We start from the raw sequence: 27057 nt of genomic DNA, 5'->3' as shown, positions 1-27057 counted from the left end.
TGCAGCATGGATGAAACATGAGGATAATGTACATGGGTCAAAAGCACCCCGGCCATACCGATGATGTGAAAATGGATAAGTCGTTGAAGATCGTAATGATGAATCCAGTGAAGACGCGTGCTGTTGAGGCGGAGGTGGATTGCGGGTCATAAAAAGCCCCCTGAGCAATCACCGCCAAATTGGCAGAAAGAGAGAGGACTCTTTCGCAGTTCTCAAATGAACCGCATTTGGTGCAGTAGGCGTAGTGACTCTCTTGTATCCATTTGTCCGCTCCCTGTACGGAATATTCTGACAATGACTCGTAGGCCGAGAGTCATGGTATTTATCTGAAGGCTGAACGGGATAGGCAGTAAGGCTGAGATAGCAGCGAAGATTAAGATAGTCAAGCCGGTTGCAAAGACTAGGAAAGAGGCAGCGATTCCTGTACTTCTCACCATAGCAACGATGTAAGTAATGGCATTGATAATGGCTGAAATGGCAAAGAGGCCCACTGTAGTAGTCCAGATAGCCGGGACAGCCACAACAGTAAGATCCCCCAGCAAATGGGTAAAGATGGTCGTGTTCATCGTCTCAATCATGCTGATAGCAAAAAGAAGAGACAAGCTGATTGTAATGACCCAGGAAGGGGTGAGAATGGGCATGTTTTCAGTCATAAAAATGGCGTCAATGAGGGCCATCATCATGGTCGAGAGAGAACTGAGAGCCAGGATAGTCAAGCTAATTGGGATAGCCATGAGGGTAAAATCGACGGGAAATGAGATGAGGAAGGCGATGCTTATGGCTGGGATGCCGTCAATGAGGGTTAGGATAGCGAAGGTAGCGAAAACAACTGCAAAGAAGCTGGGGATGACAATGTCAGAGACTTCCTTCAGAACAGCCATGGCTCCGTCAGTGTTGACTCGGGCCGTAAAGATTGCAGTAATCACGAGGCAAGCATCGGACATGGCAGTAGCCACTACGGCGCCACTTATGGCCATAATGGTGGATGGTATGGGGATGAGTGATCGGATTGACAAAATTGAGTGTAATTGATCTGAGGTCGATGGTCCTTGGATGAAAGGTGACTACGTCGATGGTAGGGAGAGGTAGGGGTGGGGGTGGTAGTAGTAATGGCAAGTTTGGTTGTTTGTTGCTGGGGAAAGTGAGAAGACGCGAGAGGCGCGTCAATTTCCTTCTCTTTTTCATGCGCTGCTCCATGCGGCTCGGTAGTAGTTACTGATTTCAAGCAAATGTTTTCTTATCCAGGCTATCACTTCAGTGCACATCTCATTGTAATATCCGTTCGGTTCTCAAATCATGCCTGCCACCTAGCCGAGGATACTTAATTAACACCTTGGACACTATCAAGACCTAATTTTGATATATTCCAAAATTTCCTTAAACATTGGTTATGCAAACCTTGGAAATCTACGGAAACAGGCGGCTGTCGGGACGCTCAAGCTGAATTTTAGACCAACTGAGCCGGTTACCGCTACAGAGCGCCACATTGGGAGCGAAAAAAAGATGTGCACCTGGAAGAATGACTACGTAGAGGCAGATATGATATTTATGGAGTGGTGGGTAGGTGAGAAGTGAAGCTATGTAAGCATGCTCCCCGACGAGCAAACTATCCTGTCATGCCGGATGTACAATGCGGTAAAAATGGACTCGTGTACATAAGAACGCCCCCCAACATGTGAATGTTGTAAACGCTGAAACTTCATTGAAACAATCACCATCATCGATGCTGTGAAGACGTACTGGCCACGCAGAGGAATTCAGGGCAGCCTCGTTGATAGTGATGGAGGACTGGTTGGAAATTCTCAAACGCACCAAGCGAGCTCGAAGAGTGGTAGGGACTCTGTGACTCCATTTTCGACCTGTGATAACTTGGACGCGCTAATAAGGGGCATAAAGATGCCCCAGATGAGAATCATGGCCTTCAATGTCAAAACATCCGAGAAGGAATAGCTGAACAGCCTGGCGCAGATGGTGAAAACGGCGATGAAGGAGGGGAGGAACGGCTTCTGCATGATGGTGACAAGAGTTTTTGGTGGTGGCAAGTTCAGTGTTTGTTTCAAGTTCTCTGGTGAAAGTGAGAGATAGACGCGACGGCCCGTCGGTTCCTCCCCTACGAGGGTCCATGACGGCTCAGTAGTAGTCACTGACCTCAAGAAAAGGTTTCTTCTTTCAACCTAGGGTATTATCTCAACACATATCCCATTGGACAACCACATTTTCTGTGCGAGGTGTTCTCCGTCAACACAGAACCAGCGTGCGATGGGATCCCTTGCGCCTTTTTGAACCCTGCAATGTACAAAATCAAAATCTTGAAGGACCCAGTATATGCATCAAAGTAGCCTGCTGTTCTTGAACTTAATACTCTTGTAGATCTTTGATAATCTCAAAGTGGCAAGGCATTTCCACCCCGGCTGGCCCAGGGCATATTTGTTCCCTTTTGGAACATTTTTTGCCCTCGTTTATATTATCATTAGAATGCATACCTGGCGGAAACTTTAAGCTTATGGCTTTTTACTGTCAGTCAAGGTTTTACTGTCAGTCAAGGCAAGGGCTGATGACTTGTGAGTGGTGCAGTCCATCCAGATCGGAATTACTTGGCATGCAGGGCGTGGGGGCCATTCTGACTCGAGTGAGGGGCAATATTCAGCCTCACCATCAGGTGATTACGACGCTAAGGGCTCCCTACCCCTCTCATCGCGTCAATTGGGCAGCAGAATATTTCGTATGCACTTCTTGAGGCTGAGTCGTGTCTCCCCTAAAAGCCTTACCCCATCCCTCCATTCGCACCCTCTCCCACCATCTCTGAAGGTCAACTTGACCTGAGCAGCCCATTCCTGGTCAACAATGTCCAAGCCAGATGATTTCTCCGTTGGGTGGATTTGTGCTATCCCCACTGAGTACGTTGCAGCCCAGGCAGTGCTCGATGAAACTTACGAAGTGAAGTTCCACCTGCCGAACAACAACAATAATTACACCTATGGGAGGACCGGAGACCACAAAGTAGTAATCTCAGTCCTCCCTATGGGCGAATATGGAACAGTCTCAGCATCTCGGGTGGCCGAGGGAATGATGATTAGTTTCTCAAATATTCGAGTTGCGCTAATGGTTGGGATTGGAGGAGGAGCACCTAACCGGAAGCACGATATTCGCCTAGGCGATATTGTGGTGAGCTCTCCTTCGTCCGGTCAAGGCGGGATTTATCAGTATGACTTTGGAAAGGCCATTCAGGGCAGAGAATTTGAGCAAACAGGATTTCTAAATCAACCACCGCCTATATTGCGGTCAGCGGTAGCCGGACTCAAAGCCGATTATGAATTGGATGGACATACCTTGGAAGAGACCATCGAGAAAGCTCTCGCGAAGAGACCCCGTCTCCGCAAGAAGTACAGGCGTCCAGACCTTGCATCTGATCGACTGTTCCGAAGTGATGTTGTTCATCAGTCTAGCGATGAGCCGTGTGATCCAGGATGTGGCGATAACCCATCCGATCTCGTGTTACGCCAGCCACGCGACGAAGAAGACGACAACCCGGCAATTCACTATGGGCTCATTGCATCGGGCAACTCACTTATGAAGGATGCCATCATCCGCGATCAATTTGCAGCAAAGAAAAATATTCTGTGCTTTGAGATGGAAGCAGCTGGCTTGCTGAATCATTTCCCTTGTCTTGTGATCCGTGGAATTTGCGATTACTCTGATTCCCATAAGAATAAGGAGTGGCAGGGATATGCAGCTATGGTTGCCGCAGCATATGCCAGAGACCTGTTGTACCAGATCCCCTCGCAGAAGGTCGAGGAGCAGAATACTGTCGCAGAGACTGTGAAGGCAGCCGAGGTCAATAATTACAACATATCTTTTGGAGACAACAATCGTGGTCTTCAAGTCGGCTGGAATGCAGGTTCGATCAACGAAGGTCCAGGTCAAAGGGCAATGTCAGACCTACAGCGGTTCGGAGTCGCTGAAAGGACTCGGGAGACATAGAAGTTTGGAGACCTTGAGAGGTTGTTTATATATTCCGGAAGACTGGCATTTTCTTTTTGTGTGTTTTTCAGCGAAAGACAAATTGAAATTCTTCGCCTTTGATTCAAATTTCTGCGTTTTGTTCCAATTGACCTCAGGCTCGGAAGTTGAAGGTTGTATATATTCGATGCTGCTATCCCGTTCTGTTTATCTTCAATCCCATGAATTTTTCCTTTCCGAAGTACTGGTGCCCAGGTGTTGCATAATTGATTAGCTCTAAAGTGAGAATGGTAAATGAAAATATCAGTATTCAGTATTACATCTTCATTTTCCCTTGAGCTAGTCAGCTCTGGCCATTGAGAATGGTGTGATACTGGTGATACTGATAAATTACCGATAGGTACCAGAATACCGTATTTCCCGTACAGGACTGTCCCACCGTCACGTGATGCGCATCGGCTCCGCAAGTGTCGGTTCCGCAGCGCAGACCCACTTTCCAAGATCGAACTTCATTGTTCATCGTCTTTCCCTTCCAGAAACTTGACTTCTTTTCTCATTCTTCCTCACCAATCAGAGCATGCAATTGTTCCGTTTTCCAAATTCGAGTAGAAACCATTGAAATCGCGGGCCCTGACGAAAACAACCACCATGTCGAATCAACCAACCCTCGTCTTCATACACGGTTCATGGCATACACCAACATGCTACAACCCACTAATCAAGCTCCTGGAACCAAAATTAAGATGTGTGGCCGTATCTCTACCCTCAACATCGGGAAATCCAAAGGCAACCTTCAAAGACGATCTCGACGCAGCTCGGACCGTGGTTTCCGACGAGACAAGCAACGGTCGCAATGTGGTTGTCATTGCGCATTCATACGGCGGTATCGTGGGGAGTAGCGTTATCAAAGGTTTCGCAAATTCAAAGGAATCACCACCCACCGACAACAACCAGTCAGGATACGTGATTGGTTTGATTCTCATAGCCTCCGGCTTCAATCTGACCGGACTGTCCTTCATGGATCCATTCTTCGGCCATCCACCACCTGCGTGGCGCGTGAACAATGAAACCGGCTACGCTGAACTCGTCACGCCGCCCCGCGAGTTATTTTATCACGATTTACCGGACGACGAGGCGGAGTACTGGGTCTCGGAACTTACTACCCAGAGTCTGAAGGCGTTGTTTGAAGGCGGCGAGTTTACTTATGCTGGGTGGCAGGATGTGCCGTCTTGGTATATTGGGACTGTGGAGGATCATGGGTTACCGGTTCTTGCTCAGCGGTTGTCCGTTGGTATGGCGAGGGAGATGGGGGGGTGTTGTGGAACATCGTGAGTTGCAAACTAGTCATTCGCCATTTTTGAGTCAACCTGCTTTGACGGCGAGGATCATATTGGAGGCTGTTGCTGCGTTTACGCGCTCTGGGGGTGACGATTCCACGCCGGTCATTGATGGGGACGGGACTTCCATAGTCGTCCCGCGCACGGCCCTCTTCAAGCCATTGTCCTGGTTCAAATTTGGAATACCGATGGCATTTGGTCGCTTCCTGGGGAGAGGGTTTCTTTTGTTTGGATGGGTGCGAAGGGTGTGGACAGCTGGGTTGCGTTAGGGTCGATGGGCTGGTGTGTCCGCTCGGTAGCGCAACCCTCGGAAGCTTATTTTAATAGAATTTATTGTAAATTACGAGTCACCTGAATGAATGATATGCTGGAAGAAGATTTTGTGGTGGTCGCTTTGATAGGGAGATACTCTTTCAAGTCGTTGGGGCTTGGCAGCAGACGTCGACGAAGACGAGTCGACAACCGAATGAAAAGGGCACAGAGGATGATACTGGTATTTTTCCCTTTGTTGTTTGAAGGTATATATGACATCTCAAGCGAGTCCAGGGCTCTGGTCTTCCTTGTCACAAAGCCGAGAAGCTCGGATCGATTTCATTTTCCGAAAAGAAACTCCTTTGAAACGCATCTAACTTGTCGTGAAGATTCGGTACCTCGCCATGCCTCGCCGAAGCAATAGAAAGAAGCAGCAGACCAGCTATGCCGAAGATCCAAGCTCAGCTGAAGAATATGTGCCCCAGAAAAGAAAGAGAGAAAATGACCGCCAGACTTCCGGCTCGTCTAAGAAAAGTTCTTCTGGATCCTCTAGAAAGACTTCAGGTTCTTCCAGACGCCAAGGTTCATCCGAAACACCTGCGACTTCTGACGAGTCAGACAATGACCAGAGACGTCATGGCCCTAAAGAGCTTACCACTGTAGCAGAAGTTTTGGAAGACTTCAAAGTGTCATACGTGGGAACTCTTGATTTTGATCAGCCTGAGACACCTTCCAAGCCTAGGTGGAAGATTCCCAAGAAGCCTATCACCGATATTAAGAAGGTTCCTAAAGGATGGACTCCTGTAGACCACGGAGTTGATCAGAAGTGGGTGTTCCAACTATCCCAGAGACCTTTGACATTGCTAACTGATCCTCAGTGATGTCGATGCTTTGATTAAACGTTGCAAGGAACGAATCGCAGAAAAGATCATGCCTCATATATTCGAGAATGACTTGAAGAGTCTCCTTGAGAGGAAGAAGAAGGAGGAGTAAGCAGCCCGAACTGTTTTTGGAAGCACCATGCTGATGAAATTTCTCTCTCTCTAGTTTCATGGTTAATGCTGAGATCCCGGGTCTATCCTTCAATGTGGCAAAACGTCTTAAGCAATTGAACCGAATGAAAGCATGGCTGGAAGGAAATGGTGACGGGTATAATTTCTTGCCAACAGTCAAAGCTATCGCGAAGGCCTATAGGAAGAAGGAACTTGACTGGAATCTCGGGCTTGTAACCTATTGGAGCGATGGCAAACAGATCTGCCAGCCCAGAGTGCATGATATGGCAGTTGTCGCGATTATTACCAAAGACCCGAGATACAAAAAGGGCTTTTGGGTAGAAGGAGTACGTTGATTGTCCAGACAGAGAAAGAAATCACTTTCGAAAACTAATTATTCTTTTAGAGCCGCTTGGCTGGTCCCTTGCCACCTGGCCCGAGCAACCTAAATGCCCAAGCTGGAAACCATTACAGACTATATCCGAAAGAGGGAAATAATATGGGCACTGGTACTAGGGCTTTGGCCTCAACCGGTCTATGTTACGAGCCCGCAGACGAGGGGCCCTTTCAGGTCAAGGTATGATCGCTCCCATGGCTAATAATTATTTCAACAACTGCATATTAATTTCGAGATCTGCTCAGATGAATATAAAACTCAAGATAACGGAAGATTCCCACCCATGGGTCTTTGAATTCTCAGACGACAGCGGTGCCGATTTCATGACGCTGTACCAAGATGACATTTTCACTCTATATAATGTGAATCAGCCCCCAACCGCACAGTTCGCTCCTAATACACCAGGGGGACTATGGAACGTCGCCCCCATTCTAGGAGTTGCTGAATCGCGCATAGGAGATGGAACAAGTTTCTTTAACTATGTTATCAGCCTCTATTTCAATCTCGAGGCTCCAGTCCCCGAGGACGATGCAGCAGGTAAAAGCTACAGAAATGACTACTTCCCCATCGAAGCTCTTGTGCGTGAAGGAAATATTCAGGCTGTTGGTGCGCCTAGATTGAATGGTCCTGCTCTGAGAGTTTTATTTAATACCGTTACTTCCTGTACTGATATGATCAGACTTTATGTCCTTACTAGTCTGGGTAATGGTACGACGTACGTAAAGAAGCCGCATTATAAATCCGCTCTGCCGGAGAATTTACCTCCGAGACAGAAGGATCTTCTGCCAGATTATGTTCCAGTTACCCCAATGGTTGATCGAGATACACCTATGGGAGGCATGGAGGTCCCACAAGAGGGTGGCCCGAGCAATTTCCCACCAGGGGTCGGCCAGGGGAATGTTTTCCAAGGGGGTGCCGGTGCCCAAGGAGATCTCCCACAATATGTCCCGGGAAATTACGGCAGCACATAGTATGGCATTTCCCTACCAATACTAAAGTTAGGTTCTCTATCAATTATGCAAGTTCCGTTCCTAATCAGGTTAAAACTCTGGTACAATCCTGTTGCAATGCCTCGGTGGTGAAATTCCTGGCTTCTTCGCCTCGTCCCGAAATCCTGAATGGCTTATACTATGAAATTTGTTTGGATTGCGGATTTATACTTATTTACATTTGCTTGATGATATTTTTGTTTTTAGCTTGGTCGCATGACCTGGCAATTGTGTCGCTCCTTAGTATGCAAGTGAATTTATATTGAAATACGAAGAGATGATTTTTGCTTTTTATGTCCTACTTGAACCATTCTGACTAAGTACGGAATTTCGATTTGATCCGACCCAAAGCTTATTTCAACGACACGCCCAAATTGAGAGAGTAGTCCCGTGACTAGAGAATGCTCTTCGAACACCGTGACCAGGACGAAGCATTCCAGGTGTAATGTAGACATGAAATCGTGGTATAGGAACTAGTAAGGGTAAAATGAAAGTTGTATTCCGATTCAATGAGCGATTCACCGCGGGTTTGCTGCCACTGGGCACGTTATGCGTAGCCTGCATCGTAGGTTGAGCTCTTGATTTTGCCCCAAAATGGGCAGTGTTATATGTTGAGTCGTTATGGGGAGTAGTATTTTCGGGTGTATTGACGATTCATAGATGAATTAGACGGATTTGAGGTGGTTCCCCCGTAGAGGCGGGATGTAAACAGTGGGATGCGTGTGGCGAGGAATGGCGGCGTCCTGCTAGCGGCGCTCGTGGAGGGGATGCTCGGTCTTTCGAGGCCCATCGAGAAGATGTAGAACATGATACAAACAAGGAATAGCTCGTTGCAGCGTAAATATCGCATGGGTGGCGCGGCATGACTCGCTGCGGCGGGCAGGCGGATGGCTCTCGATGCATGTCGGGCGCTTGTTCGACGCCACCACGGGGTCTTGGGGCTTTATATTGATGTAGAGGATGAGTTATACGAGTTCTCGTTCATTCGGTGTAAGAAACTGCTCTTTCGGGCCCGCTAAGCTGGGGCTTGACGCGCTGTGGCCGCGGGTATAGTTGTCGACGCCGGCTCGTTCCACACCACCACGGGCTCTTGGGGTCTGATATTGATAGAGAGGATGGGTTTCAAGATTTCCTGTTCACCCCGCGTACGAGGTTATCCTTTCGAGTCTGTTTAGATGGGGCATGTGTCGCCGTAGTTGGCTACTGGAGGGCTCTCAACGTACGCCTGTTCAACATAACTACGGGTTCTTGTGGGTTGAAATTGATAGAGAAGATGATTTCTACGATTTCCTATTCACTCCGAGTAGCATATTCTTGTTTCTGGTCCCCTGAGCTGGCGTATCGATCTGATGCTGCGGCGTCAACACACGGACCTCGCCCGTCCACGTCCGCGCGAACTGACTTTTGATATTGATATTGGGAGTTTATATGGATGTATACACTTGAAAGACATTGGATCTATCAAAATCTAGTCGAATTCAGCTCATTTCTAACACTTGGTATTCCCCGCATACACACTCGCTGTCCCCATACTGACTCTCGCCATCCCCGTCTCATACATAATCTCCATGGAGACGGCCTGTTGTTGTGATCCCGGACGGCGTGCCTTCCTCATGAACCTCATTTTCCACCGTTTTGAGTCACGATGATGCCATTTTTTCCGCGTGCCTTCCACCTTTTGGCAATGTTTTGGTCTTTTTTGACCTGCTCCAACGGTAGGAACGTTCAACCTCCAGGAAAACATACAAAAACCCCGCCGCCCTCCAACTTTCTCCTCTTCTCTTCTCTTCTTCCTCACACCTTTTGGCTGGTTTGCTCTTTGTCTTTGCTTTATGCTCTGGCGTTGTTTACCCCCATAGGTGTTTGGCTTTCTTCTTCCTTTCAGCTGCTGGTGATTCGAGATGTTTTCTTCGGAAACTCTCGTTTCTCCCTTGGCGGCTCGTTTGCTGCTAACTGGCTCTGCTGATCTGCCCAAGGTTGGTACCCAGTTAGTAGTTCAGGCAAGTCTCCCCCCCCTCTCCCTCCCCTCTTCTTCACCCTCTCCCTCGTGCGAAGTGTCCTTGCGGTACCCCTCTGCGTTGTCGAGCGTTCCTGTTCTTCCCCCCCTCCTGGCCTGTCCTTCATGCTTCCCTTTCTGTCCCCCCACCTCGTGGCAACCTGAAGGTTGCGGGAGCTTCCTCCGGGTCATCTCACGCTCGGCGTGTGACCTTTGGAGAAGTGACCATTGACAACTACCCTAAGTGGATTGGCCCTGCGTCCGCTTGGGAGGAGTCACCCTGGTGTCGGGCTTCTTGGGTTCCTGTTGGTGAGTGTGAGGAGGAGTCGGACTGCGAAGATGACCCTCTCGATCTCTTGACGGATTTTATCCCATACGGTGGTGTTGCGGAGAGCGAGCCAGTGGTGGTCGCTCCCCGGCAAGAGGATGGGGTGCTCACGGGTATGCCCGGAGCTTACCCGCAAGAGGAGGATCCTGAGATCGATGGTGATTGGAGTCCTTTGGTCTGGACATGCTCTTTGATAGCCTCTGTCGTGCGTGTTTCTGCTCGCGTTCTTGTTGGTGCTGGTGTTGCTGCTGTTGGTCTTCTTCGTCGTTTGTGGTGATCATACGGAGATGAACCTGTCCACTCCTTTAGTTCTTTAGTTTTTTTGGTTTTTTCTTTGCCCAAGCCCTGTCTGTCTTTACCTTCTTCTCTCTGGCTTGCTGGCTTGCTTTTTTTGTTTCTTTCTTGTCGTGCGTTCCATTGGTACGGACCTTCGCACGAGTTCTCCGTCGGAGGCCTTGTGCCTCCGGCCTCTTTCTCTGCTGATGTGTGCCTCCTAGAGGTGGCCTTTTTAGGCATATTTAGCTTCACGGTCCGTTGGTTTGTTTCTGGAGCGGGTCTGGGCAACCCGTGTCCAGGTGGCTTTGGGTGAGTTCTTCCATCTCGATCAACATTGGTGCATTGACTGACTCTCTCACAGGTGGTGAACGAAGAGCATCGTCGTTCCGTGCGCCTGGCAAACGCCCGGGGCGACGATGCTTCAAGGGACGTCCCCGAATTCCGATCCCTCGTATCGTTCCATACTGACCATGTTTGGCCCAGGTCCGTCCTTCTTCTAGGTCCGATCCGACGACGCCGACTCGAGCTTGCATCTCTCAGGTAAGTTGCCCGGTCCATTCAGGTTTGTCCCCCGGATCTTTGAGGTAAGTTCCCCTGTCTCTCGCTCCGTTCCTTTCTGGCCCTGACGACTCGACAGAGATGCATTGCCTCGCACATCGCCAATGCGTTTTGCGCAACGCATCGTGGCTCGCCCGGTGAAGGCCCAGGGTAAGTATCTCCGCTTGATCCAATGTGGACAATGACTGACTGTCGCAGGTGGGACATGCCCGAATCTGACACCGAGGTCACTTGTGGTAGCTCCGGGGTGAGGGCGCCCCGGTAAGTAACCTCCTTTCCTTCATGATGACTTGAGCTGACTGCTTACACCAAATAAACAGGGAGGCTTCGACAGCTGGGGAGGAGTAATTGTCGGGTGTGGTAGCTTGGGGGTCAGAGATGCCCCGGTAAGTAACATTCCTTCCATGGTGATGACTTGATCTAACTTCTTGCATGCGATGAACAGGGAGGTTTGGTCTGCCGCGTCGGCGGAGAGCGGTGGAGGCGTTGGGCGTTGAGGTTGGGTTGAGGCTTGGACAACCTATTAGGCAGACTCTAGCTCTAGCTTTCAAGCAGAACAGTGAATTGATTCTGTCTTCTACTACTCATACATTGACCTCGTTCCTTACCATCATCGTACATCGTAACACTGCTCCAGAACTCGAGGCGATTTCCAGTAGAACTATGGCCCGTCCCAGCCAGTTCCAGACTCTCACCATATTCTTCACCCACATCCACAACGGACTCACCAGCAGCGATAAACCCTTCATCTCGGAAGAATCTTCTCAACAAGACAATGCGAACATCGATACAGCAAAATCGAATGAAAGTTTCTCGAAAAAAGACCGGTCGCAAGCATTTTCACGTCGCCACGAACTCGATCTCTCAGTCGGAGAAAAGCTCAATTGTACACCCCCACGACCGACTATAGCCTTCCCCCCGAAATGTTTCAACCTGGTCGAGTATACCGACAGGTCACTGGAGTTCTGGAACAAAATCGATCGCGATGAGCAGCGTTGAGTTAACCAGGTCTATTGCTGCTCTACCGGGCGGGCCGTGGAGTCCACCCTGATATGATGGACACGAGATTCGGCCTGTGAAATGGATCCGACTTTTCGCAGGGCTGGAGGATTAGATATAAATGCCTCGGGAGAGGTTTGCTCGCACATGGATCTCGGGGTGGATGGGTTGATGACCTCACGATCGAGTCCTAAATGTAGGACCTGGCAGGCAGCGAAACGGACACGCTCGAACTCAGCGTGACGATGCCGTATGCCTCGGTGCATATCGACATTGAGAAGAACACTCGGGAGAAGAATACAGACTCTTGGGAATGCTGATACTCCAGAGTAACATCGTTCAGGTCCAAAGTTGCAACGGATCAAGGGGTTCTATTGACGGGCGTCGACGACGAATTCAATCGCCCGACCGGGATTTTTCACCGGGGTCGTGAAGTCCTGGTCCGATTTGACGTGAGGGAGAGGCCAGATGGTCCGGCTTTGAGTGCATGATCGAAATCAAGGCTTGTCTTCGTTGTTCATGGAGCAGTCTTGCTGCGCGTGAATTTGGCGGTGCATGGCCATTTCCTGCGGTTTTCTGGTCAGTTTTTGGTCAAGAGAGTAGTAGGTTGTGCTTACTTTGCAAATAGAAGTTGGATTTCTCCAGTTTTTGTGGTTGAGGCATTGTTGATGTGGGTCTTGCGGGGATTTGCTGCACTGGCATAGTTATTGGGCGCGATTGGCTGGAAGGCGGTGTAGAGCGATATCAATGAGTGGCAGAATGGGATATTCAAGCAGGACTGAGGTTAAGGTGTCGACCCTTGCAGCGTGCAGTGCAGTGGAATGTGTTACATGTCAAACGCGTGGTTCAGGGTTGAGACACGTGTACGAGATAAATGTTTCCATCGGGTTACCCAAGAAATTTTTCTATTTTTTTCTATTATTAATTCTGCGTATTGGATATTTTCTCCTACCTGATGATGATGTATGCTTGCTTGTTTTGCGGGTAGATTGCCGGTACCGGGATGAAGTAGGATATTCCCAGGTCTCACTTCCGTCATGGGAACTGTAGAAAATTTAGGAATATCATGCGTTAACGGCTTTTGTGAAATATTTTATACTCTATAATTCCACTGTGCAATGTTTTCACTTCTTTAGTCGTGTTTCCTGCCGCGAATTTGCATGTAGGTAGTTCCTATAGTTCATCCCGGTACCGGAACGGCCTAGTCATCCACCGGGGACTATTCCAGTATTTGACTGTTCACATCTAACAAAAGCCAACATCTTTTTCTATCCTCCTCACTCGACTGATTCCGCACCTCTACAACTTCTCAGTCTCTAGGGGACTCGCTCCCATCGTCAAAATGACCAGCGAGAACACCCCATCCCAACCTGCAGCTGCGGCCGAAGACTGCAAAGAAGCACAGCTTGCCCCGGATGCAAACCCCACCACCGAACAACGCGACTTCTCAGTCTTCACAGTCGGTCAAAAGAGGGCTATTGTGGCTACCGGATCTCTCGCTGCATTCTTCTCGCCCTTGTCATCGAGTATCTACTTCCCTGCGCTACAGACCATCTCGAACGAGCTGGGTGTTTCCATCTCAAAAATCAACTTGACAGTAACAACATATCTGGTGAGTGACACCCCATCCACCTTTCTACATCCAGATCTGATCTCTGAAAAACTCTTATCTCCCAGATTCTACAGGGCTTCGCGCCTATGCTGATCGCTGGCTTCTCGGATACCGCCGGTCGACGCCCCGCGTACATCATTTGCTTCACAATCTACATCGCCGCCAACCTCGGACTCGCTCTACAAAATAGCTATGCGGCCCTCCTGGTCCTCCGATGCATCCAGTCAGCCGGGAGCAGTGGAACGGTGGCCCTGGCAAACGGTCTTGTGGGAGATACAATCACCTCCGCAGAGAGAGGCTCATACATCGCCTTCGCATCCGTCGGCTCAATGCTAGGCCCCTCGCTATCCCCCGTCATCGGCGGCCTAATAAGCCAATATCTAAACTGGCACTGGATATTCTGGTTCCTGCTAATCTTCTCCGGAGTCTTCGCCACCTTCCTCATCCTCTTCCTACCAGAAACATGTCGAAAAGTCGTCGGCGACGGATCAATCCCCCCACCACTCCCCAGCATGTCCGTGACCGATTACATCCGACACCGAAACAGAAAACGCCGCGGCTCAGTCTCAACGCAAGAAATCGCCGACGCGAGAAAGAATTACGCCTTCCGTTTTCCTTCACCAATACCTACCCTCCGCGTCGCGACGGACCTCGAAACAGGCGCCATCCTCCTAACAACAGGCCTCATGTACGCTGGCTTTTACGCAGTAATGACAGGCGCAACAACAACCTTCCACGAAGTCTACCACTACAACAACATCCAAACAGCGTTGATGTACATCCCCATCGGCGCAGGAGGAATAGTCTCAGCTTTCACAACGGGGCGATTCGTAGACTGGAATTACCGCAGTCACGCTCTCCGGGCCGGCCTCCCGGTCCAAAGAAATAAACACCAAGACATAAGCAATTTCAATATCGAAAAAGTTCGCCTCGAACTCGCTATCCCAGTCTACTACGCCAGCAACATCCTCATGGTCGCATTCGGATGGGTCATTGGTAAGAAAGTCCACGTCGCGGCACCGGTTATTCTTCTCTTTCTTTCGGGTTGGGCTTTGAATGCTACGTCTCAGATTTTAAATGCGTTGATGGTGGATCTTTGGCCGGGGTCTTCGGCTGCGGCGACCGCGGCGAATAATCTCATGCGATGTGAGCTTGGTGCGGCTGCTTCTGCGGCTATTAATCCTATGCGTGAGGCTATGGGGTGGGGATGGGCTTTTACGACGCTCGCGCTTATTTCGATCGCGGCTTCGCCGACGCTTTGGGTTATGACTAGGTATGGAATTGTTTGGAGGAAGAGGCGACTGACTAGGGAGAGGGAGAGAGATGAGGAGAAGGAAAAGAGAGAAGGAAGTTAGAAAATGACGCTGTGGATGGGAAGCACGGTGTCAGGGGTTGAGCAAGTGGTTTATTGTTATGTACTCCATTGCTGTTTCAAAAGATAGCTAGGTAAAGCAAACGTTCAAATCAACTGCCTTCCAGGCCATCTCTGGCTTAATGAGATTTCTTCTGTTTGTGGGGAGATTCGATGGTCGTGCTAGTAGTGGGTTGGCCTGGGTTGTTGGCTTGAGAAAGACGCGCAGAAATATACTCCCAACCCTTCTTCATGAAGTGAAAAGCTAGCGCGAGAAGAATAATAATCATGCCAATACACCCTGGTACAAAAACCATCACAACCATGACGAGTACGAATGTTGGCATGATCAGGTCCATAATGTTGTCCACGAACTTCATTACCCCCTGATTGTATGTTTGGAAGTCCATGATAGGAATTGTGAGTTCAACTGGAGAGCGGAATGGATATTCGTGGGTAGTAGGTTTGTTTCTCCAGGGCTCTGGAGTCTCCAAGAATAAACTCTTGTCCAGGTTCGTGGTTATTTTTGAGGATTTATAGAGTTGCTAGGTTAATGTAGTAAAGTAAGAAATTTAAATCAGAGCTTTGCTGATGTAGAATAGTAGTAGTAGCACTGATACCTAGGTAGATATTGCATCATCATTCCATAGGAAGGTTCTTCGAGTATTTCTAAAACAATCCATAACGCGTATGAGCCTCACCTGGCACTAATAACGTGTTTCATACCAGGGCTACCAAGCCACCTCCAAACACGATAGTGAGGCAATAAATTACAACCTTGGAACGCAATACCTAGATACTATCTCGGCAATCCTTACTTCTTAGTAGAATCCTGTATGATATAGTAGTACTAGTATTTATAACTTTCCTTGTAGGCTCAGATGTTCTCCACGGCGTAAATCTGAATTTTGTAAAATATATATTCATGATCCACCAGGCAGCTGGAGGGTTATTTACTATTTCCAAGGTTCACAAGAAAGAAACACCTTCTTATATCCCTTCGTAATAGCCGCCATGCGGAAATCGAAATTGAATGAAGGTGGTGCTATTGAGATGATTTCATGACTGAACTATGGCGTTTGGGTGGGGGGGGCAGGAGTGAAATACATCGATAAAGCTAAGAGTAGTAAAGGGGTTTAAAGTAAGTAGCTCTCTGTTTTTAAAGTCAAGCTAGAATCATAAAAGGGCTGCAATATATTGATTTTTCTAAATTATGTTAAATTTATGGAAGCTTGGGCTGCGAAGCCGAGAACATGAGAACACGTCCCACAACACTTGTCTCAACCTTGCTATAGTCCTTGCAAAGAGCCTCCCGAAACTCCTTTTCACCATCATCCCAGTTGCTAAAGATGCCACGGCGGTTGTAAATGTTCATCAAGATCCGCCCAAACAAGTTGTGTTGGACATCTTTACCGAGAATTGTCGTCCCGTAGACAGTGCCATTTTCAGCGAGGTGAGGCTTTAGGTTCGTGAAAAGCACCATCTTCCGCTCCAAGGGACCCGGTAGGCAGTGAATGAGGAAGAAAGTCGAGATAGAGTCATAGACGCCGGTCAATGGGAGTGGCTGTGTGACATCTGCCTGGACGGTTTGGGTATCGGGTCTGCCCAGACGCTGCTTGGCGTAGTTCAAAGAGTGAGGATTCAAATCCATAAGTGTCATTTGAGTCTTCTCTGGAATACCGGCATTGGCCAAGTAATAGCCGGTGCCGGGACCGATGTCCAAATGGCGATGGCCCATGAACTTTCTGAAGAACGGGAGTTGGACATCCTTGGTGGAACAGTACCAAGCGAATGAGTTGGAAAGGCCTAGCACCCACGTGTCATACAGAGGCAGGGTGAATGGGCTATAAAGAGCCGCGCCAGCAGCACCATGGGCGGTGATCTGTGTTTGTTGAGCCATTGTGGTAATATGAACTGTGGAAAAGTGTTTATTATTCACTCACAGATTGAATGTTTCCAGCTCGTATATGTACCACTTCCAACCCTCGAAGAAGCCCACACCCACGCGAGAATTGACGCCATCTGCGTCAAGCTATCAACTCGGCAATCGCAGAGATTGGCGCCCCAGAGTCTCGGTGAGTCGATCAATTGAAGTACAGAGCTGGTTTTGGTCCAACTTTTAGGTTGAAGTGATGTCATTCAGAAAGCCATGTCTCCATTGTATGCGCTGTGCCTTCTTTCAGGTGGAGCCATAAGCGGCAGGCTTTGCCCCCGGCAGGATCGAGTGAATAGGATCTCGCAGTTTGGAGGCGATATCCGTCGCAGTTCATTTGAGAGGCGCTTTTCCTGCAATCGGGCAAATCGTGTAGAGGTTATACAGATATATGAGTTCTCAATTTCACGATACCCAAGTGAATTCAAAGGTACAAGAGCTGTACTTGTGGCTGCAGATCTTGCCGCTTATATTGCAGAGTCCGATTTTACGGGTGGGTCGTCAGGAACTCCAGTTCTTCAGGAAAAATGAAAACACCGAGTGGGGCTGAACGAGATAATGTGCCAAATCGCCATATCTCACTTTTTGCGGGTAAAATCGGAATTTTCATTCGTTCCGCCCTAAAAAATGACGTGGATGTATACAGATAAACAATTTTGAGCTTCCTATCCAAGAGTTGATTGGCACATGGTCCCCGGAAAATACACACCCTCGCCTCGATTATCGGTTATGAACCCTTGATCTACGTACGATATCCGATGTGAGTGTGAGTTCGTCAAAGTTCCGCTGATCGCCTTAAGCGAACACCCACCCCACTCTTTGAAATTTACCAGATCGGCTCAAACAAGCCGTAAATCGATCGAGTGCTAAATGCCCGATCTCGCTTTTCCGAGAAACCATTCTCGTTGATTTTTTTTCCTGCACGATCAAATAAGCTATCGGCTGACACCTTTAACCATGTGCAGTTCCATGGTATCTTGTAAATGTCAGGAACAGCGTGCTGGTCCACGAGTGGTTGAGCTGCGGCTTGTTGTGGGTACCCTCCAAGCACACCGCAAGTTCGATCGGCAATAAACCTATAAAAATCGACAGAGGTCCCACTGCCATGGCTTTGGGACCCCAATGGATGTTGAGTGGGGTGAGGGGGTTCGTCATGACAGGTTCGTGAGGGGCGGGTTAGACATTCTGGAAATACACGTAAGTTTTTGCAACGTACTCTTACTTCCCTCGGGTGAATTCAAAAAGCCTTAATGGAAATGGGAATGTCGTCATTTCAATTTCTTTCTTCTTGTTTCCCTGCGGTGGCATGACAGGATAGCTCTCCATTGCTCCCGCTGCCAGAGGGGAACCGGACGCGAGGCCCACTTGGTAAGATGGCGCCCAAGTACCTTTTTATAAAGAAATTAGTAGCTATATTCTCTAGTACGCCATAACACCTTTTCCAATCGACCGAAAGAAAATCATGTCGGAATGCCAATTGTTCCTCTTTGCGGACCAGACGGTCGATTCTGGGGCGTACTTGACAAATATTTCACTCCAGCCCGCACTTTCAAAACTATTGCTGCCCTTTTTCCAGTCCACAACGCATTCTCTTAAAACCCATATTCAAAGGTTACCCCACTACGAGAGGAATGCTTTCAGAAGTTTCGACTCAATCCTTGACCTCGCTTCTGAGAGTTCCAGCAGAGAGCCAAGTACCGTTATTTCCACTGTGCTTCACTGTGTTGCCCAGCTTGCTTCACTCATCATGTAAGTCATGTTCTCACAGTGGATCAAACCGAAGCGTAATACTGACAACAAGAAACACTTGAAGCTCAACTGAAAGTCAACCGGATCTATGGAAAGACGATTCTGAAAAATACTTTGCTGGTGTGTGCACTGGATCATTTGCGGCGGCGGCCGCAGCTACGAGCGAAAATAAACAGGAAATAATTGATATCACCCCTGAAATCATTGCTACAGCCTTCTATCTAGGAGTAGAAGCCGCCAGAAGATCCAGTATAATTGAGCCGGAAACAGATACCTGGGCCAGAGTTGTTCGGTGCACAGAGGCGAACTATACCAGAGAAAAACTGGCCAGATTCCATCACACAAAGGTATTGCTACGCTTCCTTCCTCTACTTCCCGTTTCTCCCCTCGAAGCAATCATGTCTAACTCTTCGAAAAGGGCATACCGTGTCACAAATGGGCATATATCAGTGCAGAATCACAACACTACAACACCATCAGCGGGCCGCCATCTACCCTAAAACTACTTTTTGAGGATTCCGAAAACCTCTCTGTTACGTCTGTCCCTATTCGCATTACGGCTGCGTTTCATGCCAATCATCTTCCCTTACCAGATATCGAGAATAAAATTCTGCAGCCGGCCTGCCTCCGAGACAAACCTCTGCGAAATCGAAATCATATTCTCTCTCCGAGTACTGGCAATTCCTATAAGGGTGGCACTTTGCACTCTGTTCTACAAGAAGCCCTTGTAGACATTCTGCAGACCCCAATACAATGGAACTCACTCCTGGTGGGCATCGCTTCCAGTATGCGTGGCCTGTGCGTGAAAATGACGGCAATAGGAGCGCCCGGTGGAATAAACTTGATATGCGACGGGCTTTCCTCAGCGGGTATAAATTGGGAAAAAACGAATGAGACTCAAATGGATAGGTCCTCTCAATCCGAAGCTATTGCAGTTGTTGGAATGTCAGGTCGGTTCCCTGGGGGTCAAGACTTGGAAGAATTCTGGGATACTCTAGCAACTGGGAAAGACATGCATCGATCGGTATGACAAACCCCATATACCTACTTACATCTCAGTGACCCGTGACTAATTTTAGAGTCAAGGTGCCCACCGATCGATTCGACGTGAAAGACTTCCTTGATCCGTCAGGAATCAAACAAAATACAAGTCGGACCCCATTCGGTTGTTTCATCGACAACCTAGGTCACTTCGATGCAAACCTGTTCAACGTATCACCACGCGAAGCAAAGCAAATGGACCCGACGCAAAGGCTGCTTCTGATGTCGGCATATGAAGCCCTAGAGATGGCCGGGTACAGTGACGGACGTGGAGGCACAGTCAGCACATTCATTGGCCAAATGTCAGACGACTGGCGAGAATCTAATGCAAGCGGAGACATAGACCTGTACTATATCCCAGGTACGATGCGGGTATTTGGACCAGGCCGACTTCAATATTTCTTTGGATGGGATGGTCCATCTTATAGTGTTGATACGGCATGCTCGGCAAGTATGAGCTCGGTGAATCTCGCATGTCGTGCTCTTCTCGCTGGCGATTGTGATACTTCATTGGCAGGTGGCGGAAATGTGATGACTGGGCCGCAGATGACTACTGGGCTAAGCAAAGGTGGTTTCCTAGCATCTTCAGGTCCTTGCAAGACATTTGATGATGCTGCTGATGGATACTGCCGCGGAGAGGGGGTTGGTGTCGTTGTCCTCAAGCGTTTATCGGATGCTATTGCAGACAATGATGAGATCCAGGGGGTAATTCGAAGTATCGGGACCAATAATTCTGCGGATGCACCTTCAATCACCCAGCCTCATCAAAATACCCAAGAGAGGCTGTTCAAGAAAGTGCTGCGAGATGCGTGTGTGCCTCCTAGCTCCGTGGATTACGTTGAGCTACACGGGACGGGTACCCAGCGAGGCGACGTGTCGGAAGTGTCTTCAGTGGCCAATATCTGTGCACGCGGCCGCGCCTCTGATTCTCCATTGATAATTGGATCGGTCAAAGCAAATGTCGGACATGGTGAAGCAGTAAGTTTGCCTTACCCTGCATATAGGTTGAACCATAGTACGGACCAATGATCACTAACCGTTCTCGTCATAAAGGCTGCAGGTATTACGTCGTTGGTCAAGTCACTTCTCATGTTTCAGAAAGATACGATTCCACCACATATCGGCATCAAGACACAAATGAACCGACGTATCTCTCCCGTGGACAGAGAAAGTATTTGTGTCCCAGCCTCCCCGCTCCGCTTTGATCCTAAACCTGGCGGATTACGTCGGATATTAATCAATAATTTCAATGCAGCGGTCAGTGAGCATTCTATCATCAAATACTGAACTTCAAAACTGATAATATTTTTCTAGGGTGGCAATACAAGCCTACTATTAGAAGACTACCAACGACATGATCCCAGTGCCGATGACCCGCGCTCGCACCACGTTGTAACTTTGTCAGCCAAGACACGATTCTCTCTTCAACAGAACAAGGAGCGGCTGAGCAGTTACCTAGAAAACCAACGGCAAACTTCAATCAGCAATTTGTCATATTCTTCCACAGCCAGGCACCTTCACCACGGCCTTCGCACCGCATATTCTGTTGAAGACGTCCCAGATCTAATTCACCAAATGGACAGCGATCTGTCCAAGACAACTATTCAACCTCAATCTACAGGAAGACCTCCAGTGATATTCTCTTTCGCTGGCCAAGGATTTCGTTATATCGGGATTGCCTCACAGCTTTTCAAAACATGCCCCACTTTTCGGAATATCCTTGAAGAATTGAACAGCCTTTGTGAGATGCTCGGATTTGCCACATGTCTTGAGGTTTTGCTTGATGACAAAATAAAACTTGAAGACATCGCACCAGGCACAGCTCATCTCGCATTGGTGTGTTTGGAGCTTGCTATTGCAAAGCTCTGGCAGACCTGGGGCATTGAGCCTGATGCTGTTATTGGTCACAGTTTGGGAGAGTACTCTGCGCTTTGCATCGCTGGTGTTCTATCCATCGGTGATACTTTATCTCTGGTTGGGAAACGTGCAGCCGTCATGGGAGAGCTATGCTCTGAAGGCTCGCATGTCATGTTGGCGATAGGTGCATCAGAAGAAACTGTTGAGAGACATCTCATGGCTGAACATTCCAGTTCCTGCGTGATATCGTGTCGAAACAGTGAGGCTTCTACCATTGTAAGCGGCCCCACAAAGGATATTAAAGAACTCGGAGAATCGCTTTCCTCTCATAAAATCAAGAATACCTTGATAGAGGTACCCTACGCTTTCCACTCTCCTCAAATGGATGCCATTCTGGGTCCAATTGAGGAATTCTCGATACCAATTCCCTTTCGCAAACCCGCGATCCCAGTGATATCGTCCCTATATGGAGACGTCATTCGCGACGAGGGGAGATTTGGCAGCACTTACCTCGCTCAGCAAACAAGACAAAAGGTCAATTTCGTTGGTGCACTCGAGAAATACCAATCCAGTGACCTATACAGCCCGGACACCGTTTGGGTTGATTGTGGCCCAGGTCCGGGTCAGTTCCGACCCGTAGCTCCTTACAAAGGAACCCGGAATTCTCGTTTTGATTATTCCAAAGGCAAAACGTTGCCGGTGAAGGTGCTGAAGGAGGTCATACGATGCGACATCCGTCTACGAGTAACATCCCAAGATATAGAGTGGAATGAGAAGGAATTATTCGATCAAAAGAGAATTTTGATGCTGATAGAGCGGACAACAAACACTTGAGAAGATCTTTGAAGCGGACCGAGGAGTATTTGAAACGATTGAAAAGGATCAAATTCAACCAGGAAGTACAGCTGCATCATGCCGAAGTTTTACTTCCAGAAAATCCGCTCAGGAGGGCTTATCACAAGATCAGAGAAAATCCTAAATGGTATCTATGTCCGGGGCTAACAAGGGACTGTATATCAAGAGGTGGATGCTGTGCCAGGGAATGCAGATGCTGCGAGCGTCGATGCGTGGCTCGCGGGATAACGGGGGCGTGGACGCCCGGTATTGGCCATTGCACACCTGTATGCTCTTGCTGTAACGAAAGTCGAGGATTTTCTGTGGACGAAGAGCAAAGGAATCGGGCTGCAAAGGGCCTGATTAAGCGCGTTTCGGCGTTCTGTCCTGCCTATCTCCAGACATTGTGTGATCCTAATTTTGCAGTCGAGAATCCCCCAACTTACGATCAGACTCGTTGATTGGAAATTGCACAAGATATGGACCAAATAATAGGAACATATACCTATGGAGCTTCGATAAACTCGAGGTCGGATGAAGTCGATCGGTAGTTTAGAGTGAGTGGGGCCTGGAATGAACAGATTGGATTCCAGATAACCCTACCATCTTGCTTTTTATTAGTGAAATGTGTGGCTAATTCATTATTTGATGTTATTTTTTTCTTCACGCTGACTTTATCTTTGTCTTACCTCAAAAGGCCACGGATACAAGCACAGACTTTCCTTGACTTCTGCATGTTGTCCGGTTGGAAGTAATAAGCTTGGCGTAACATCTACATATCACAATTTGACCAACCATATTTCAATTACTTGGTTCAGTATGGAGCACCGAAGGTAGCCAACTGATGGAGCTTCATAGGAGAGCAAATAAATGTCCAAGTTTGAGGGAATAGCTGAAATATACGAAGTATGTTTGTAGTGGCCCCGATTCTAGGGCCTCGTACGCGTAGTAGGGTTTCCGTCGTGCATTGACTAAGAAAATAGGGGATTCATCCCATTTCTGGAAGGCATCTCCCCCTACTGAGTACGCCGGGTTAAATGTAACAGAAAAAGTAGTTAGGAACGGACATCCGGGCCTAAAAGCTAAATGATTCCAAACCTCGCGGCAGAGTGGGGCTGATCTGGAAATGATTCCAAACGTCAGTGGGTCTGGAAAAGTTTGGATCCCTGGGGAGACTTGTACACTCCATAGCGTATTGTTAAACATATTACGAATTCGAAAACACTGCTACTCCTTACATGCATAGAATCGGAATCCATGCTATTTAAACCGCATCAGTGCCCTAGTGGTCATACCGTTTAGAACAGGCCGACGCATACGAAAGCGTTCTATTTTTTGGACAAATTTATCTCAAGGCACACTCTGAGCTACTCTCTCAACAAATTCGGAAATAACGGAATAGAAGGAACACGGACATACACACGCACTGGCAGCCCAGAAATAAATATGGCGACAACAACGATTCTAGACACCATCGGGAATACCGCCCTGCTGGAATTACGTCACGTCAGGCCATCAAATGGGTCTCGGGTCTTCGTGAAACTAGAAAGCCAAAACCCTACCGGAAGCATGAAAGACAGAATGGCCTTGGCCATGATCGAGGCAGCAGAGGCTGACGGGCGATTGAAGCCCGGTGGCGCAGTGGTCGAGTACACCGGCGGAAGTACCGGCGTGTCATTGGCATTTATCTGCACTGCGAAGAAGCACCCCCTTCACCTTGTTACCTCCGACGCTTTCTCTAGAGAGAAGCTGGACCATATGAGACTCCTTGGTGCAAACCTGACAATCTTGCCTAGCGAGAATGGCAAGCAGACAGAAAAGCTCACAAAAGATATGATCCGCGAGGCCCATGCCATTGCTGAGAGGACTGGAGCTTTTATCACTGCTCAAATGGACAACACAGACCAGCTTCAGGCCTATGTGAAGCTTGCAGACGAGATCTGGGAGCAAACTGGTGGTACAATCGATGCGTTCGTACAAAGCGTAGGCTCAGCGGCATCCTTCCGCGGGACTTCTGAAGTCCTCCGCCAACGGACTGATCGCATCGCTTGCGTTGCCGTCGAGCCTGCTGAATCTGCCGTGCTGTCTGGTGGTCCTTCTGGATCGCACAAAATTGATGGCACCGGCGCGGGCTATGTGGTGCCTTTGTGGTATGATGGCGTGGCGGATCAAATCGAACGCGTATCGACGGAAGATGCGAAAGCAATGGCCTTTCGTTTGGCAAAGGAAGAGGGTATTTTCTGTGGTACATCGACTGGGGCCAATGTGACCGCTGCACTCCGTCTGGCAGAGCGTATGGAGCCACAGTCTACTATTGTGACCATGATGTGTGACACGGGTATGAAATATCTGAAGGTTTTTTCGCAGGATCTCGACTAAGGTGCTTTGATATCCAATGTGTCTTTCAATGGATATATGTACCTTGGGGAATGAATTTTATACCATCAACATATCAACTTCAATCAAACCAAATGCACGTGAATATCAACATGTCATTAAAAAAATGCTCGTTCGAGTTTTCAACGTCCAGTACTGCGCTCCATAACTAAACGTAAGGCCGTTGACGGAGTAGGCTTGGCAATTGTGCAGAAAAAGAGACCGCCCGTATTACCCGCGTTTAAATTCACTAGCGTTCCTAAGATGACTTTGGAGATGGCTATTAGGTATATTTTACTATATAGGTCGAACCATACCGGCGTGTAATTGTTTGGTCAGGTGTTGGCATCAGCTCTCGATTATGTAACCAGAACAAACGAATCTTCGCACTATGGCCCGTGTGGCGCAATGGTAGCGCATCAGACTTCTAATCTGGGGGTTGCGAGTTCGAGCCTCGCCATGGGCTCCATTTTTTGATGAACTGAAGAATTCGTGTTTGTCCTGTTGTTGTTACAGACTGAACGGGGGGGCTTAGACAAACAAAAATCGTGACAGGCAGTCGTGCAAAAATGTGAAGATGGGGAAGGACTGACGAACTAACTCATGGGGGTGCAGCTGATGCCTAGTACACCGTGCCTTAGCAATTTACTATTTTTCCCCCCAATATCTCACCAAGACGTTCAGTTTCATGCCAATATTCAATCTTTTTTTCTTATTGTTTCCTTTCTAAGTTTGAAGGGATTAAGTACCCCTAGACGGCAACCATAGAATCTATGCTGGCCCTGGGGGTGCTTGTATTCCAAGGTTTGAAAGTACTACTATAGTTGTCGCAATGCAATTGCCATCGGAATTGATATCTTCAATGAGACGAACTACCACTGTCGCCCCAGGCGGCATACTACCGCGATGCCTGAAGCCGAAGGCTGAGACACACCTTCCGCCTGTCATTTGAGGACGACAGTGTCGTAAATGACCACATGGGTTGGGATTCATTCATGCTCGTTGAAAATTCGCCATCGCGCATAGGGTGGACCTCCTCAGGTCGGGGATAAATTGAAATAGAGTTCTTGAAATTGCTTGTTCGGAATTGCACGTAGGCCGGGATTAGATCTGCAGGCTTCTTCGCCAATTCCATGGAAAAAGGTGTCGGATCAATGAGGGGTTGATAAGCACGGGCGTTAAATGTAATTCTGTTCACGGACCTTAATGATGCTCGCACAAGAATCAATGGGGTGTGAGCAGATTGTCACTAAACGGGGTTTTGGCTACGATCGACATGTTTCTGGGTGTGCACGGCAGACCCATACATTATTTGGATTTCAGTACGAAAGTCCACCTTCCAAATTAAGAATACCTCAAGCTCCGCCAATCATATGTGTAGCAATTGTTAGCATGGGGATTCTCTAGTTAGCAAGGGTAGAAATGATGTGCAGACCTTCTCTTTCCCCGCTTGCGGGGAAATCCCCGGTGGAGCCGAGCTCGGGTTTCTGGCGAGAAATTATAGTACACTATGTTGCCGACGGCTGTAATCGGTTGGAGCCCTTCTCCACCGGAACTTGAGGATGGCCTTCCTATGTATCATAGGTGTTATTGGATACTGGGATAAATAGCTTTGGCGACCCATTCCTGGGTATGAACCTACCCTTTCTCCACATTACCCCATATCTTTCACAATGCTGAGCAATATTATAGTCAATCGTTACAATCTTTGGGCAGCAATAGTTTCTGCTATAGGTACTATCTCTACAGCCTATGGCTTGGCCATCATCGGATCCACTGTTGGCCAACCCAGCTTTTACACATATCTCAAGCTTGCACCACAAGGTACAACCGGTTATAGCCATACCACCAGAATCATTGCTGCTCTCAATGCAATTAATTCAGCTGGAGCAATTATCGGCTGTTTATACCATGTTTGGAGCTCAGAAACGCTCGGTCGTAAGAAGACCATGATAATAGGTTGTATCGTCTTGACTATCGGCGGTGCGATCTGCGCGGGGGCAGTTGACGTCGCAATGCTTCTTGTTGGTCGCGGTATTGCTGGAATTGTATGACTAGCCTCCCTTCCTGGAAAATGGAAGATCAAAAGCTAAACTAGCAATCTACGATAAGGGATCTGGCATTCTCGCCTGTGTTGGTATGTATACCAAACTCTCCTGGAACTAGCTCCCTCGAAAAGCATCATTGGCTGAAACCTTCGTTCTAAGTTCCCATGTACCA

At 48.3% G+C, this 27057-nt stretch overlaps 11 protein-coding genes across 11 annotated transcripts; 8 read left to right on the top strand and 3 right to left on the bottom strand.

Moving 5' to 3' along the window:
• Positions 1-212: 212 nt before the first annotated feature.
• N7509_013159 (uncharacterized protein) lies at positions 213-977 on the bottom strand (the record flags this gene model as incomplete). Its single annotated transcript, XM_056637796.1, has 1 exon — positions 213-977. One exon carries the CDS (start codon positions 975-977, stop codon positions 213-215), a length of 765 nt encoding a protein of 254 aa, XP_056481303.1.
• An 825-nt stretch (positions 978-1802) lies between these two features.
• On the bottom strand, positions 1803-2012 carry N7509_013158 (uncharacterized protein; the record flags this gene model as incomplete). The annotated part of the gene is made up of 1 exon (XM_056637795.1): positions 1803-2012. The coding sequence occupies one exon, from the start codon at positions 2010-2012 to the stop codon at positions 1803-1805; it is 210 nt and encodes a 69-aa protein (XP_056481302.1).
• A 2596-nt stretch (positions 2013-4608) lies between these two features.
• N7509_013157 (alpha/beta hydrolase) lies at positions 4609-5292 on the top strand (the record flags this gene model as incomplete). Its single annotated transcript, XM_056637794.1, has 1 exon — positions 4609-5292. One exon carries the CDS (start codon positions 4609-4611, stop codon positions 5290-5292), a length of 684 nt encoding a protein of 227 aa, XP_056481301.1.
• A 661-nt stretch (positions 5293-5953) lies between these two features.
• On the top strand, positions 5954-7909 carry N7509_013156 (uncharacterized protein; the record flags this gene model as incomplete). Its single annotated transcript, XM_056637793.1, has 5 exons — positions 5954-6375; positions 6428-6538; positions 6597-6888; positions 6948-7118; positions 7202-7909. 5 exons carry the CDS (start codon positions 5954-5956, stop codon positions 7907-7909), a joined length of 1704 nt encoding a protein of 567 aa, XP_056481300.1.
• A 1919-nt stretch (positions 7910-9828) lies between these two features.
• On the top strand, positions 9829-10528 carry N7509_013155 (uncharacterized protein; the record flags this gene model as incomplete). Its single annotated transcript, XM_056637792.1, has 2 exons — positions 9829-9903; positions 10091-10528. 2 exons carry the CDS (start codon positions 9829-9831, stop codon positions 10526-10528), a joined length of 513 nt encoding a protein of 170 aa, XP_056481299.1.
• A 1220-nt stretch (positions 10529-11748) lies between these two features.
• On the top strand, positions 11749-12084 carry N7509_013154 (uncharacterized protein; the record flags this gene model as incomplete). The annotated part of the gene is made up of 1 exon (XM_056637791.1): positions 11749-12084. One exon carries the CDS (start codon positions 11749-11751, stop codon positions 12082-12084), a length of 336 nt encoding a protein of 111 aa, XP_056481298.1.
• A 1342-nt stretch (positions 12085-13426) lies between these two features.
• On the top strand, positions 13427-15051 carry N7509_013153 (MFS transporter; the record flags this gene model as incomplete). The annotated part of the gene is made up of 2 exons (XM_056637790.1): positions 13427-13696; positions 13762-15051. The coding sequence occupies 2 exons, from the start codon at positions 13427-13429 to the stop codon at positions 15049-15051; spliced, it is 1560 nt and encodes a 519-aa protein (XP_056481297.1).
• A 1218-nt stretch (positions 15052-16269) lies between these two features.
• N7509_013152 (class I SAM-dependent methyltransferase) lies at positions 16270-16947 on the bottom strand (the record flags this gene model as incomplete). Its single annotated transcript, XM_056637789.1, has 1 exon — positions 16270-16947. One exon carries the CDS (start codon positions 16945-16947, stop codon positions 16270-16272), a length of 678 nt encoding a protein of 225 aa, XP_056481296.1.
• Positions 16948-18442: 1495 nt separating this feature from the next.
• Positions 18443-22461, top strand: N7509_013151 (uncharacterized protein; the record flags this gene model as incomplete). Its single annotated transcript, XM_056637788.1, has 6 exons — positions 18443-18729; positions 18794-19076; positions 19148-19753; positions 19816-20748; positions 20824-21027; positions 21085-22461. 6 exons carry the CDS (start codon positions 18443-18445, stop codon positions 22459-22461), a joined length of 3690 nt encoding a protein of 1229 aa, XP_056481295.1.
• Positions 22462-23907: 1446 nt separating this feature from the next.
• On the top strand, positions 23908-24840 carry N7509_013150 (PLP-dependent cysteine synthase family protein; the record flags this gene model as incomplete). The annotated part of the gene is made up of 1 exon (XM_056637787.1): positions 23908-24840. One exon carries the CDS (start codon positions 23908-23910, stop codon positions 24838-24840), a length of 933 nt encoding a protein of 310 aa, XP_056481294.1.
• A 1670-nt stretch (positions 24841-26510) lies between these two features.
• Positions 26511-26891, top strand: N7509_013149 (uncharacterized protein; the record flags this gene model as incomplete). The annotated part of the gene is made up of 1 exon (XM_056637786.1): positions 26511-26891. One exon carries the CDS (start codon positions 26511-26513, stop codon positions 26889-26891), a length of 381 nt encoding a protein of 126 aa, XP_056481293.1.
• Between the last annotated feature and the right edge of the window lie 166 nt (positions 26892-27057).

This window comes from Penicillium cosmopolitanum, assembly GCF_028827165.1.
Source record: "Penicillium cosmopolitanum strain IBT 29677 chromosome Unknown utg000012l:1.0-3308103.0:1.0-3310761.0, whole genome shotgun sequence".
Classification (NCBI taxonomy): Eukaryota; Fungi; Ascomycota; class Eurotiomycetes; order Eurotiales; family Aspergillaceae; genus Penicillium; species Penicillium cosmopolitanum.
The sequence above is the reverse complement of the archived record's forward strand: the minus strand, read 5'-3'. Positions and strand labels throughout refer to the sequence as shown.